The following is a 12221-nucleotide window of genomic DNA, read 5'->3' as shown; positions in this document are numbered from 1 at the left end:
CAGCTGTCCAGTTTTCCCAGAAACACTTGCTGAATAGACTTTCTTTTTCCCATTTTATGTTCTTGCCTCCTTTGTCAAAGATGAATTGACCATAGCTGTCTGGGTTTATTTCTGGGTTCTCTATTCTGTTCCATTGGTCTATATGTCTGTTTTGGTACCAGTACCACACTGTTTTGATGACTGTGGCTTTGTAATATTGCCTGAAGTCTGGGAGAGTTATGCTTCCTGCTTGGTTTGTGTTCCTCAGAATTGCTTTGGCAGTTCTGGGTCTTTTGTGGTTCCATATAAATTTTTGGATTGTTTGTTCTAGTTCTGTAAAAAATGTCCCAGGTAATTTGGTAGGGACCTTACGAACTTTATTTCTTAAATAAGAAGACATGAAAGTTGAAATGACTGCTTGATCCATGGGCTACAGAATGGATGCTTGTTAGCAGGCATGAAAACAACATGGATTTCATCGTATATCTCTATCAGAGCTCTTGGGTGACCAGATACATTGTCAATAAGCAGTCGTGTTTTAAAAGGACTTTTTTTTTTTTTTCCTTCCTGAGCGGTAAGTCTTAACAGTGGACTTAAAATATTAAGTAAACCATGTTGTAAGCAGGTGTGCTGTCATCCAGGCTTTGTTGTTCCATTTTTGGAGGATAGACAGAGTAGATTTAGCTTAATTCTTAAGGGCCCTAGGATTTTCAGCATGATAAATGAGCATGGGCTTCAAGTCACCAGATGCATAGCACCTAGCATGCCCTTTGAGGCATTGAAGCCAAGCCTTGACTTCTCTCTAGCTCTGAAAGTCTTAGATGGCATCTTCTTCCAATAGAAGGCTGTTTTGTCTGCATTGAAAATCTGTTGTTTAGTGTAGCCACCTTCATTTATTGTCTTAGTAGATCTTCTGGATAACTTGATACAGCTCCTCCATCAGCACTGGTGTGGTACTGGTATGGAGACAGCTTCTTTCCTTAAACTTCATGAACCAATCTCTTCTATCTTCACACTTTTCTTCTGTAGCTTCCTCACCTCTCTTAACATTCATAGAAATGAAGAGAGTTAGGGCTTTGTTCTGGGTTAGGTTTAGGCTTAAGGAAATGTGGCTGGTTTGATCTTCCATTCAGACCACTACTTTTTCTTCATATTAGCAATAAGGCTGTTTTGCTTTCTTATAATTTATGTGTTCACTAGAGTAGCACTGCTAATTTTTCTTTTTTTTAAGAATTTTTGTTTTGCATTTGCAGCTTGGCTAACTGTTTGACACACGAGACCTAGCTTTGTGTCTGTGTCAGCTTTCAACTTGCTTTTCTCACAAACTTTAATCATTCCTAGCTTTTGATTTAAAGTGAGAAACATGTGACTCTTCCTTTCATTTGAACACTTAGAGCCTTTACAGGGTTATTAATTGACCTAATTTCAACACTGGTGTGTCCCAGGGAATAGGGAGGCCCAAGGAGAGGGAGAAAGATGGGGAACGGCCTGTCAGTTGCAGTCGTCAGAACACATACAACCTTTGTCAGTTAAGTTTGCCATCTTATGAGTGTAGCCTGTGGTGCCCGAAAACAATGAAAATTGTAACATCAGTGGTCACTAGTCACAGATCACCATAACAAATGTAGTAATAACAAAAAAAGTTTAAAGTGTTGCAGGGATTACCAAAATGTGACACAGAGGTGAAGTGAACAAATGCTGTTAGAAGAGTAATGCCAGGAGTTCTGTAGTGGCTCAGCAGAAGTGAATCTGATTAGCATCCATGATGATGCAGGTTTGATCCCTGGCCTTGCTCAGTGGGTTAAGGATCTGGTGTTGCCCTGAGCTGTGGTGTAGGTCACAGACTTGGCTCTGATCTGGTGTTCCTGTGGCTGTGGCGTAGGCTAGGAGCTATAGCTCTGATTGGACCCCTAGCTTGGGAACCTCTATATGCTGTGGGTGTGCCCCTAAAAAGACAAAAAGAAAAATAAAAGAAAAGTAAAATAACTCCAATAGACTTGCTTTAGCGTGGGCTTGCCACAAACCTTCAGTTACTAAAAACACAATATCTGCAAACGGCAATAAAATGAGAGATGCCCAAAATTATTCTACTGCTGGGATAAAAGCTGTGAACTAGACTGTACTAGGTAAGCTGAGAAAAATACGTTTATTTTAAGACAGTAAGATCCAATCAGTATAGGTAGTGTAAGAGAAAGATCTAGCTTACAAGATTGAAAAGATGGAGATTGAAGTGGAGAACATGGTGGGAATGAGAATATACCTGTAAGAAGATGAAGAGATGGGTTGTTGGACTTGTAAAATTTGAAGTTGTTACTGAAAACACTTAGTTGATTATGTGAACTTTATTAACAGATTCCTCATATTTTATATTCCTCTTTAATAAAACAGGAATGGTTTTCTTTGGTTTTCTAGATTGGAGTCTACAGCACGCACATCAGAGAGCTCAGAAGAATTCTTGGAAGAACCTGAACAGAGTGTGATTGACTTTGAGGATGAAAGTAGTGATAAAGATGTTCGGCCAGCACCAGAAGCCCAGCCACAGCTGGAAAAGCAAGATGGTGAAAAGGTATGAGAGTCACTTTTAAATACAATGAACGGAAGTGAATTTTAACTTTCTCCATCATGTATTGTTAGAAAAGTGTAATGATATATTGTTTTAGACTCTTAGTAGAAATTGTAGTTAATATTGAAAAGCATACATGTTTGTTTTAAGCAAGGTCAGGTAGTGGAGGCTAAAGTTACATGTATTTTTTATTTCAAACTGAGTCTATAAAGTTTTTTATCTTACTGCAAAGATAAAAAAGAGGATGTTTAGAAAGTAATGTCTCTCAATGTGTTTAAATACAGAGAGTTCCCATTGTGGCTCAGTGGATTGAGAACCTGACATATCCACTAGGATGCGGGTTTGATCCCTGGGCCTCAATCAGTGGGTTAAGGATTAGGCATTGCCATGAGCTGCAGTGTAGGTCACAGATGCGGCTCGGATCTTGTGTGGCCATGGCTGTGGCATAGGCCGGCAGCTGCAGCTCAGTTTTGACTTGAGCCTGGGAACTTATATGTGCCACAGGTGCGGCCCTAAAAATAAACAAGCAAAACAAAAAACTAAAATAAAATAGAAATTAATTTGAAGTTCCCTTGTGGGTCAGCAGGTTGAGGATCTGGCGTTGTCCCTGCTGTGGCTCAGGTTGTTGTGGTGTAGATTGGGTTCCTGGCCTGGGAACTTTTGTATGCCGTTGGAGTGGCCAAAAAACAAAAATGAAAAAAACAAAAAAATATTTAAGAAGTGACACAAATGATGTGACTATAAGAGGTTTACCTTATAAAACCAGTTAGAATGCCTTAAGTAAGGTCCAAGAAGCTCTCAACTGAACCCCTATTTTGGAGAGAAGAATATAATTAGTTGTCCAGAAATACATGTATTTATTTAACTACAGTTGATTTATAAATTCCTGGAAAAATAACTAAGTTCATTTTTTTTAAACACTAGAAAATAGGAAAATCCTTTGTGACTGAAACTCTTCATTTGGCTTGATTTCTGCAGCGTCTTAATTATTTTTCCCTTTCTTTCTTATTTTTCTCTGTTTCCTGTACTTCTTTCTCTTAATATCTTCAGTCCTTCCTGTAAACCCATTCCTTATTTCTTCTTTCAAATGCGCTTAAGTTCTTTAAAAACCTTTTACCTGTTTGTCAGGTCCAGCTAGGAGCTAAGCAAACAAAACTGCATTATCCATTTTGTTTCCTTAACTTGCTCTAATTTAGGTCCTCTTTCCTCTATTTTTAAATGGAAATTTTTTTTTCTTGTAGAAAATTGAGAAATAAACATATATTTTACAAAGGAGATTATATGCTTCTAGATGTTTATGGGAATGTATATTTATGCTGTTTTTTTCTCTTTTATTAAAGACCCATTTCTTTTGTCCAACAATACACTGAGCACCTACTCTTGGAGGTCACCACTGACACTTTCATTCAGTACCAGTGGCTTTTCTTACCTAGACTGACAACTGTGTCTTCCTCAGGATTCTTTGGTTTCTTGGTTTCCTGTCTGAAGTTTTGTTCTGGTTTTATTTATTTGTTTTTTGAATGTTTCCCCCTGTATTTGTGGACATTCTGGAAGACTTAAGTTGTTGACTTTCTGCTTCTTGGTGATGCTCTCTCTCTTGAAATTGCATCCAGTCTGATAGCTCAATTGTCATCTTTGTGGGGATGACCAATAACTGTAGATTTTGTATATCGATCCAGACTGTAGTCCCCTACTGTTACTGCCTTCTGAATATTTCAGTTTAGACAGGTGTCTTTATCACCTTAAATTCAACATGTGTGTTCTTTGCTGTCACTTCTCAGTGAAGCTTTTTTTCCTGTTTCTTATTTGTCTTTCTGTACTCAAAACTTGAAGCACTGAGTTTTTTTCCTCTGTTGCTTTTCACTTGTAGTCACCAAAATTCTGCTCTGGTTTTTAAGAAAAACTTTTGTGATGTAGTTTCTTTTGCTTCTTTTTAACATTTCTTCTACCCTAAGCAGGTCCTTTTGTGAGTTTTATTATAACTTCCTTCTGTGTGCTATTTATTCTTTGTACTGTCTGGCCAGATTAACTTTTCTAATTATTTCTAAGATACTGACTTCGATATCTCTCAGGAAAATGTTCCTTATATGATTTCAGGGGTCCTATGTAATCCAGCCAGATCTGTTTCTTAAAATTTGAGTGCATTTGTGTTCCAATTTTTAAAATGGTAATAAAATAAAATGACCTCTAGTTATTAGAATATCTCTAGGATTATTTAGAAATATTAGACATTAGGTGGAAGTCTTGTAAATTGAGGAAACATTGAAGGAAGAGTTTCAGAAATTGGAGAGTTTGTGTTATCAAATTGCTTTCCCATATTTTAATCTGATTTATGTTGAAAAATGAGCCTGTGTTGACTGGACAATAAGTTAACTGAGACTGGGGCACTTTTCTCCTAGCAAGAAGCTGTGCCCACACTCAGCATCTCCCAAGGCCAGTAGCGCCTTCTCCCCCAGGTGGGGTGAATTGTAACTTCCTTCCCACAGTCCCCACAGGTTCCAAGTGCTGAACAGCCGATGTGTTCTCTAAAGAGCTGCCACCAAATCTAGGCTTTACCTGGTAAATCTGGCACCAAATCTAGACTTTACCTGGTGCCTTTTTATTGAAAGGGTGCTTCCTGTGATTACCCTGTAAGTAGGAAAAGCAAGAAAGAGGCAGGTTCCCTTCCCTGAATCTCAGACCCACACTGGGTCCACAGAGCATCCTGGTCTTGTCCTCTGTCCACGAGAACAGGGGGAGTTGGACACTGAGGGATTCTTTTCTCTTATTGACTCTGCTCTTCCTTACCCTGTGCTCAATAATGTGGTAGAATGTAGAGGCCTGGTGCATGACAGGGAGGTACTGAGAATGGACCCACCTTGCCTGACAAGTGAGTTAATCTGTAATTGTGTCCTGATTTTTTTTGCCCTCGATGGTGTAGGAATCTGAATTAGAGCCTATGAATGGTGAGATAATGGATGATACTCTTAAGACTTCACTTATAACAGAAGAGGAGGACTCCACTAGTGAAGTTTTAGATGAAGAATTAAAATTGCAGTCTTTTAATTCCAGTGAAGACTCTACAAATCTTGTTCCACTGGTGGTAGAATCTTCAAAACCCCCTGAGGCTGTTGCCCAGGATAAGGTAATGGGGAAATAACCTAATTTTTTATAGTTAAAGTGGTCCAATGTTGGGGACTTGGCCAGGGCCATGTACGATATATATTTTCCTCTACTTGAACATGTACAGACTTTCTGCAAAATTAAACTATATTAGATTTGGTATTTTAAGAAGATGTAGTCAGTAATAATTCAAATCTTTGTAACTTTATTCATTCATATCTAGCTTTTGGTGACAAAATGAGTTTGGTGACAAATCTACTTTATAGATTTAGGAAATGCTTAGAAAAATGGATAAAGCATTATTCATCAAGTATTTGAATACTTATTGTTTACATAGTCTACAACCAATACAGTCATTTTAATTTGTTTTAATTGAGGACAGATCATATTAGCGGGGAAAAGTAGATAGAGTATTTTAAAAGAAATTTAATTGTTAATTTTTAGTGAAATATAGTTGCTGTATAATGTTACGTTAGTTTCACATGTATTACATAGTGATTTGGATTTGCACACATTATGAAATGATCACCACGGTAAGTCCAGTAACCATCTATCCCTGTACAGAGTTACAATATTGTTGACCATATTCCTGTGCTGTATATTATATCCCCATGGCTTGCTTATTTTATAGCTGAAAGTTTGTACCTCTTAATCTCCTTTACCGGCTTCAGTCCCCTCACTATCTCCCCTCTGGCAACCACCCATTCGTTCTCTTTGAGTCTCTTTTTCATTTTTTTTTGTTGTTGTTGTTGTTGTTCTGTTTCGTTTTTAATTTAAAAACAATTTTTTTAATTTTAATTTTTTTTCTTTTTATGGCCACACCTGTAGTATATGGAAGTTCCTGGACCAGAAAGTCAAATCAGAGCTACAGCTGCAGGCCTGTGTCACAGCCACGGCAACACTGGCTCCATAACTCACTGGCTCCATAACTCACTGAGTGAGGCCAGGGATCAAACCCACAACCTCACAGAGACAATGTTAGGTCCTTAACCCACTGAGCCACAATGGGAACTCCTTGTTTTATTTTTTAGAGTCCACATGTAAATGAAATCAGTTGGTCTTTGTCTGACTCACTTATAAATTAAGCTTTTTTTTTCCCCCACTTAGTATGATAATCTCTGGGTCCATCCATGTTGTTGAAAAATGGCATCATTTCATTCTTTTTTATGGCTGAGTAATATTATGTTATATATATGTACCACTTCAAAAAAGAAATTTCATTTTTATTTTTGAATATTTTCATTTAAGGCTAACAAACTATTGTATAGCATTATTTTATTAGTGTCTCACATAATTATATGACTAAAGTTTGCACTGCCCTCACCTGACACACAATAGTCAGACTCAGTGGGATGGCACAAGGTAAAGTCCCAGGATTCTTGGTTGTGGCACCATTAACACCAACAAAGTAAAAACTGAATTGATTTATGGTCTTGAAGTATCTTAACATGGCTTAAGTACTTTTTGAGGTAAAATCATTACTTTTATTGTACCTTTAAAATAAGAACTTAACGTATCCAAATTACAATCTAAGACTCTTTTGCAAAAGTTGAGCTGCGTTCAGAATATGAATGCACATAATTAACAAAAGTAATGAGTACTGAATTCTTTAAAATGCAGTTCAGGGTCATTGCATAGAGGCTGAGAATAATTTACGTAAGAACTTAGATTGCAAAAGTTGTTCATCGGGCTTTTTGTTTTTAGACCTCACATATAACTGACTCAGAAATGTTGCTAGATGAAGGCCCATCTGATGACAAGGGGCACAGTGAGGAGAAGCTGCCTCTAGTCTCACGGAAGAAAGCCCATTTTGGGAGTTCAGACAATGTTACTACCATCCCAAACGAAGAACGGTCCGACAGTGGTTTTCCAAACTCTGTGATAGCTGAATTCTCTGAAGAGTCCATCTCTGAAAATGTGTCGCCCAACACGACTTCCTCATTGGAAGATCAGGGTGAGGAGGGGGTCGCTGAGCCCCAGGAAACATCCACAGCTCTTCCTCAGAGTTCTCTGATAGAAGTCGAACTTGAAGATGTGCCATTTTCGCAGAACGCAGGACAGAAGAACCAGTCGGAGGAGCAGTCTGAAGCATCTTCTGAGCAGCTGGATCAGTTTACACAATCAGCAGAGAAGACTGTGGATAGCAGCTCCGAGGAGATCGAAGTGGAAGTGCCTGTGGTCGACAGGCGGAATTTAAGAAGAAAGGCCAAAGGGCACAAAGGACCTGCCAAGAAGAAAGCCAAGCTGACCTGAATGAAGAAGAAAGGCAGATGATAAATCCTCCTCTTTGTAACCTAACTGTTGTTTTTAAAATATGGCAATTAATAAATAGCATGGGGCATAGGACAAAAATTCCAAATTTTCAATTTGAACTTATTTGTGATGCCGTTTCCCACCCCACCCTCCCCAGTAGGACCTAGGAGTCACCGTTCTTTTTAATTTTTCGGGCTATTTTGTGTAAGTACAATTTTTTTAATTTTTATTAACCATGTTTCAATTTTGGGAAACCAGATCATACTATATTTTCTTTAGCAGTTGGGGATATCTGACCCTTAATATTTCAGAAAATATAAATGAAAATACTATGAGAGTCATAGGGTTTCCATCAATTGTAAGGATCACTGAAATCTTTTATACTAAGGGTTTTAATAGTAAACTTGGTGAAGGTTCTAGAAGTTTTATCTTAAATATCAAAACTAATCACTGTTTTTTAAATTGTAGGCATGCTTAAGCAGAAACGTCAGTAAATTAGGATAAATATAACCTCAGCTAAATGAGAGCACAAATTCAGAAATCTATGGTCAGAGGTTCATGAAGGTGGTATTTTGGCCTCTTAATTCTTAGCTGAGGTGCAGTTTCTTCCTTTGACTTCAATGTCTGTGGAAAGATCCAAACAAAAGCTGTTTCCAGCTCACTCTTTATAACATCTGATGTTAATGGCACCACTAGAGATTTAACTCTGGCATGTAGGCACTAGTATTTAACATTTCATTTGAAGCTGGGGACTGTCTTTTCATCCTCTTCCAGCTAACATGCGTAGTACTTTCCACAGGTGAGAACCCTTCCTAAGGCTTCTCCTTAATCCTGCCACTGCCTTTATTCTAGAATCTTCTTTATATTCCCCTCCGCTTTCTTCCACTTCGCTTAACACGTGGAGTAGTGATTCCTGTGAAAAGATCAGCCTGCCTGTCAGCTTATGCCCTTGGCTTCCATTTCTTTCGGTAGGTTTGAAACTGCGCCCCCAATCTTAGACCTGGATGGCAGGAAAACCTGCCTGAGGAGCAGGTCTTAACCTATGATTGTAAGAACTTAAGTCAGGTTGGAGTCTTGTTTGTCCCTTTGGGCTTGACCTGTTTTGTGAGGACAGGTTCCAAGCTATCCTAGGTGAGTACATTGTGTTGCTACAGCAAAAGGCTCGGAAAACTAAAAACAAAAAAAACTCTCAATTTGTTTATTTTTGTATAGCAGTTTATTTAAAAGTGAATAAAATGGTTATTTTTAGAATCCGAAGCGAATCTTGAAACAGCCCTCCTCTTTGGAAGTATTATGTGTACTCAGATTTTCATTTAAGTTTGAACTTTGAGACCATTATTTTTTAAACTACTTGGTCCTTACATGAAAAGAAAGGTGTTAGGACTTTTCATTATTTGAGGTGCTAAAGATTGATGTTAAAGGTTTATTCAGTCTGCAGTTGTGATGTCATTAAGTTTTATTTTGAGATGTTGGCATATTAGAGATTTAAAGTTGAGGTAAAATCTTCAGCAGGCAAAATAGCAAACCCTCCTTATTCAAATGTTGAATATTTGTATCCCCTACATTTTCTTTAGTTATTGGTCAGAGGTAAGCCAGATTATTTCATTCTATGTGAAAATTAAGCACTTTGGCCATTTGTTTTCTTAACAGATGCTAATCAAGTGAAAGAATAAGTGTGACTAATACTAGCGTATCTATGAAATGTTTATGCTGTTTTATACATTTTGTGAGCAATTTTTGTTCATACCGCAATTAGGGAAATAAAGACGTAGTAAATTCTTAACCTTTCCATTTTTAATTTCTTAAAATAGATTTAAACCCCTAACGTTTAGATAGTAAATTTTTTACTTGGATTCTTCCTTGTTCTCTTTAAAATACTTTTTTTTTACTTTAAGACTGAGCTCACTGACAACTCTTGATGTGTGAATATAGCCTCTGAGTTTACAAAAAAGAAATGTTGACTTCATACGTGAGCACTGATGACTAACAGTATCAACTTATACTTGGTAAACTTGTTTGGTAAACAGTAAGTGCATTTTAAGCAATTTTAAAACTTTGGGTTCAGCACACAAGAAAATTTTTGTCATATATTTTCTCGGGCAAAATGTTTTAGAATTTATAGATAGTAGAGACAAAAAAGTTAGGTTCCATGGAACAACCTATTGTTCAGTAACAATGGGTTCTAGTACTGAGTACAGAATTTGTAACAAAATTTATCCTCAATAAGGAATCTAAATAAAAATCTGATTACTTCTACTTTTTGCAAAGGCATTAGAAAAACTCTTGAGAATTGCAGAGGACTGAAATTTGATTTCAACCAGGTAGTCTAGTTGAGTGTCCAGTCACTTTCTAGAGTCCTTTGTGAACTGTTTTTTTGTTTAGAAGTCTTATTCGTGGAGAAGGGCGTTCACTTCGGTTTGTGTAAATACATATATATTTCCTTGTGTAATATAAAGCAGACAGATACTAGCAGAATTTTAGTTCTACTTTCAAGTTTAAATTATTCAATTGCTAGATATCACAGAAGTATATTTAAGAATTTATTATAAAGTTCCTCTACAACTTTTAACAGTGAGAGGGTCTATTATGATTTTTTATAAAATCAAATAGCATGACAGAATGTCAATCTTCTGCTACTTAAAATGTGTCTATATTCATGGTGTTTCCATTCAGTGCAGAGAACTCTGGCAAGGATAAAAATTACTAGTGATTTAAAATTCACTTTTAGCTGACCACCAGAACATCACCTAAAATGGTTTCAGTGACTTTAGAAAAATACCTTGAAGGTTTATGATTGCATCAATTGAGCCTTTACCTGGTACCTACACGTCTGCTCTTACATTCTGCTTTACCCTTAGGGATTACCTTCTAAGGTTTGGTCACACCAGCAAACTGAAACAGATCTTAATGTAAATAAAGAGTTTATACTGACATTACTCATCTGTGTAACAGTATTTTAGAAATTTCTGCCTTGTATGTCCACTAGTAGCAATATGGTGTTTAAAGTGTTATCCAGTCTTTTATGGGTGTGATTAGTTACACAAATGTTTGTGCTTCTGTTTACACGAGTATCAAGCTTTATTTGTACAAGATAGTTAACTTGCTTATTTCCGGTTCTGAAAAATAAGCTAACCTCAGTTCTGTATCCAGTGCTTATTACCTTTAGTTGATTTTTTTTTCTTTCACCCTCCAAATACTTGTCATTCACACATTACCCATTTTTATTAGTGGCAAAATCATTTGTTAAAATCTAATTGTAAGGAAGGCTCAGTTTCTGTTATCCTGAAATAATTGTAAAGGATAGTCATTCCCAAGGAACTAGCCTTGCTTTTCCTAAGTGTCTCTGTATTCTAAAACTTCTACTATGTTTATAGAATTTAGAAAAGATCTTACATTATTCAGAATGGCAAGACTTAACCTAAGACGTTTGTTTTCTTGGTAGTTTTTACGTTTAACAGTAGTGATTAAATCTATATTTTGTGATTGTTTCCTGGTGTTTTGAAATTCCTTCCCTTTTCCCTAATTTCATTGGTGAAGATATGTTGAGATGTTGAATTTGTTTAGACACTGATTTTGTTAAAGGCACAATTAATCACATTGGTTGTACTTTCAAGACAGAATTTAACAAATAAACAGAATTTAAAACAATTAATGTGATTATAAATCAATGTAATATAGACATCTTAAAGCTCAGTCACAAACATAACTCAGATCACAGATTTGCTTTTGACAATTCTAAAACATGGCTTTTAAAATATTATTTAAGTAACTATAAATACATTTCTCTTTAATGGTGTTAAGTGCAGTCTTTTTCTTTTTAAAACTATTTTACCTAGAATTATTTAAACACATTTTTACCATTTAAAAATATATACTTGGGAGTCCTGTTGTGGCTCAGTGGGTTACAAATCCAGCTAGTATCTATGAGGATGTGGGGTTCAATCCCTGGTCTCACTCAGAGGTTAAGGATCCAGCCTTGCCGTGAACTGTGGTGTACGTTGCAGACAAGGCTCAGATCTGGTGGTGCTGTGGCCAGCAGCTGTAGCTCCGATTCTACCCCCTAGCCTGGGAACTTCCGTATGTGGCAAGCGTGCCCCTAAAAAGCAAAAACAAGTTGAAACAAAAAACCCAAGTTTAGAATATATAAAATGCTAAAATTGTAAATATTGCTTTCATGCCTTGAGTAGAAAATAGTTTCAAGTATAGAATATTATATATGATGAATGAGAAGGGGAAGATGTTTAAAATACTAATTTCCTTACTGTAAGAAGAAGTTAAGGATTAGTTAAGCAGTAAAAAGTTGTCTAAGTTCTTCTGAACTTTA

The 12221-nt window shown here is 36.7% G+C and overlaps 1 protein-coding gene across 4 annotated transcripts in view; it reads left to right on the top strand.

Annotated features, from left to right (window-relative positions):
- FAM169A (family with sequence similarity 169 member A) overlaps nucleotides 1-11545 on the top strand; it is a 72835-nt gene extending 61290 nt beyond the window's left edge. For all 4 annotated transcript variants that reach the window (XM_047778103.1, XM_047778106.1, XM_047778104.1 and 1 more), the window contains exons 11-13: nucleotides 2392-2545; nucleotides 5463-5666; nucleotides 7349-11545. In XM_047778103.1, coding sequence (XP_047634059.1) covers nucleotides 2392-2545; nucleotides 5463-5666; nucleotides 7349-7897 — 907 coding nt within the window. In that variant the 3' untranslated portion in view covers nucleotides 7898-11545. The remainder of the gene's footprint in view (nucleotides 1-2391; nucleotides 2546-5462; nucleotides 5667-7348) is intronic.
- The last annotated feature ends 676 nt before the right edge of the window (nucleotides 11546-12221 follow it).

Source organism: Phacochoerus africanus, chromosome 4 (assembly GCF_016906955.1).
Source record: "Phacochoerus africanus isolate WHEZ1 chromosome 4, ROS_Pafr_v1, whole genome shotgun sequence".
NCBI lineage: Eukaryota > Metazoa > Chordata > Mammalia > Artiodactyla > Suidae > Phacochoerus > Phacochoerus africanus.
The sequence above is the reverse complement of the archived record's forward strand: the minus strand, read 5'-3'. Positions and strand labels throughout refer to the sequence as shown.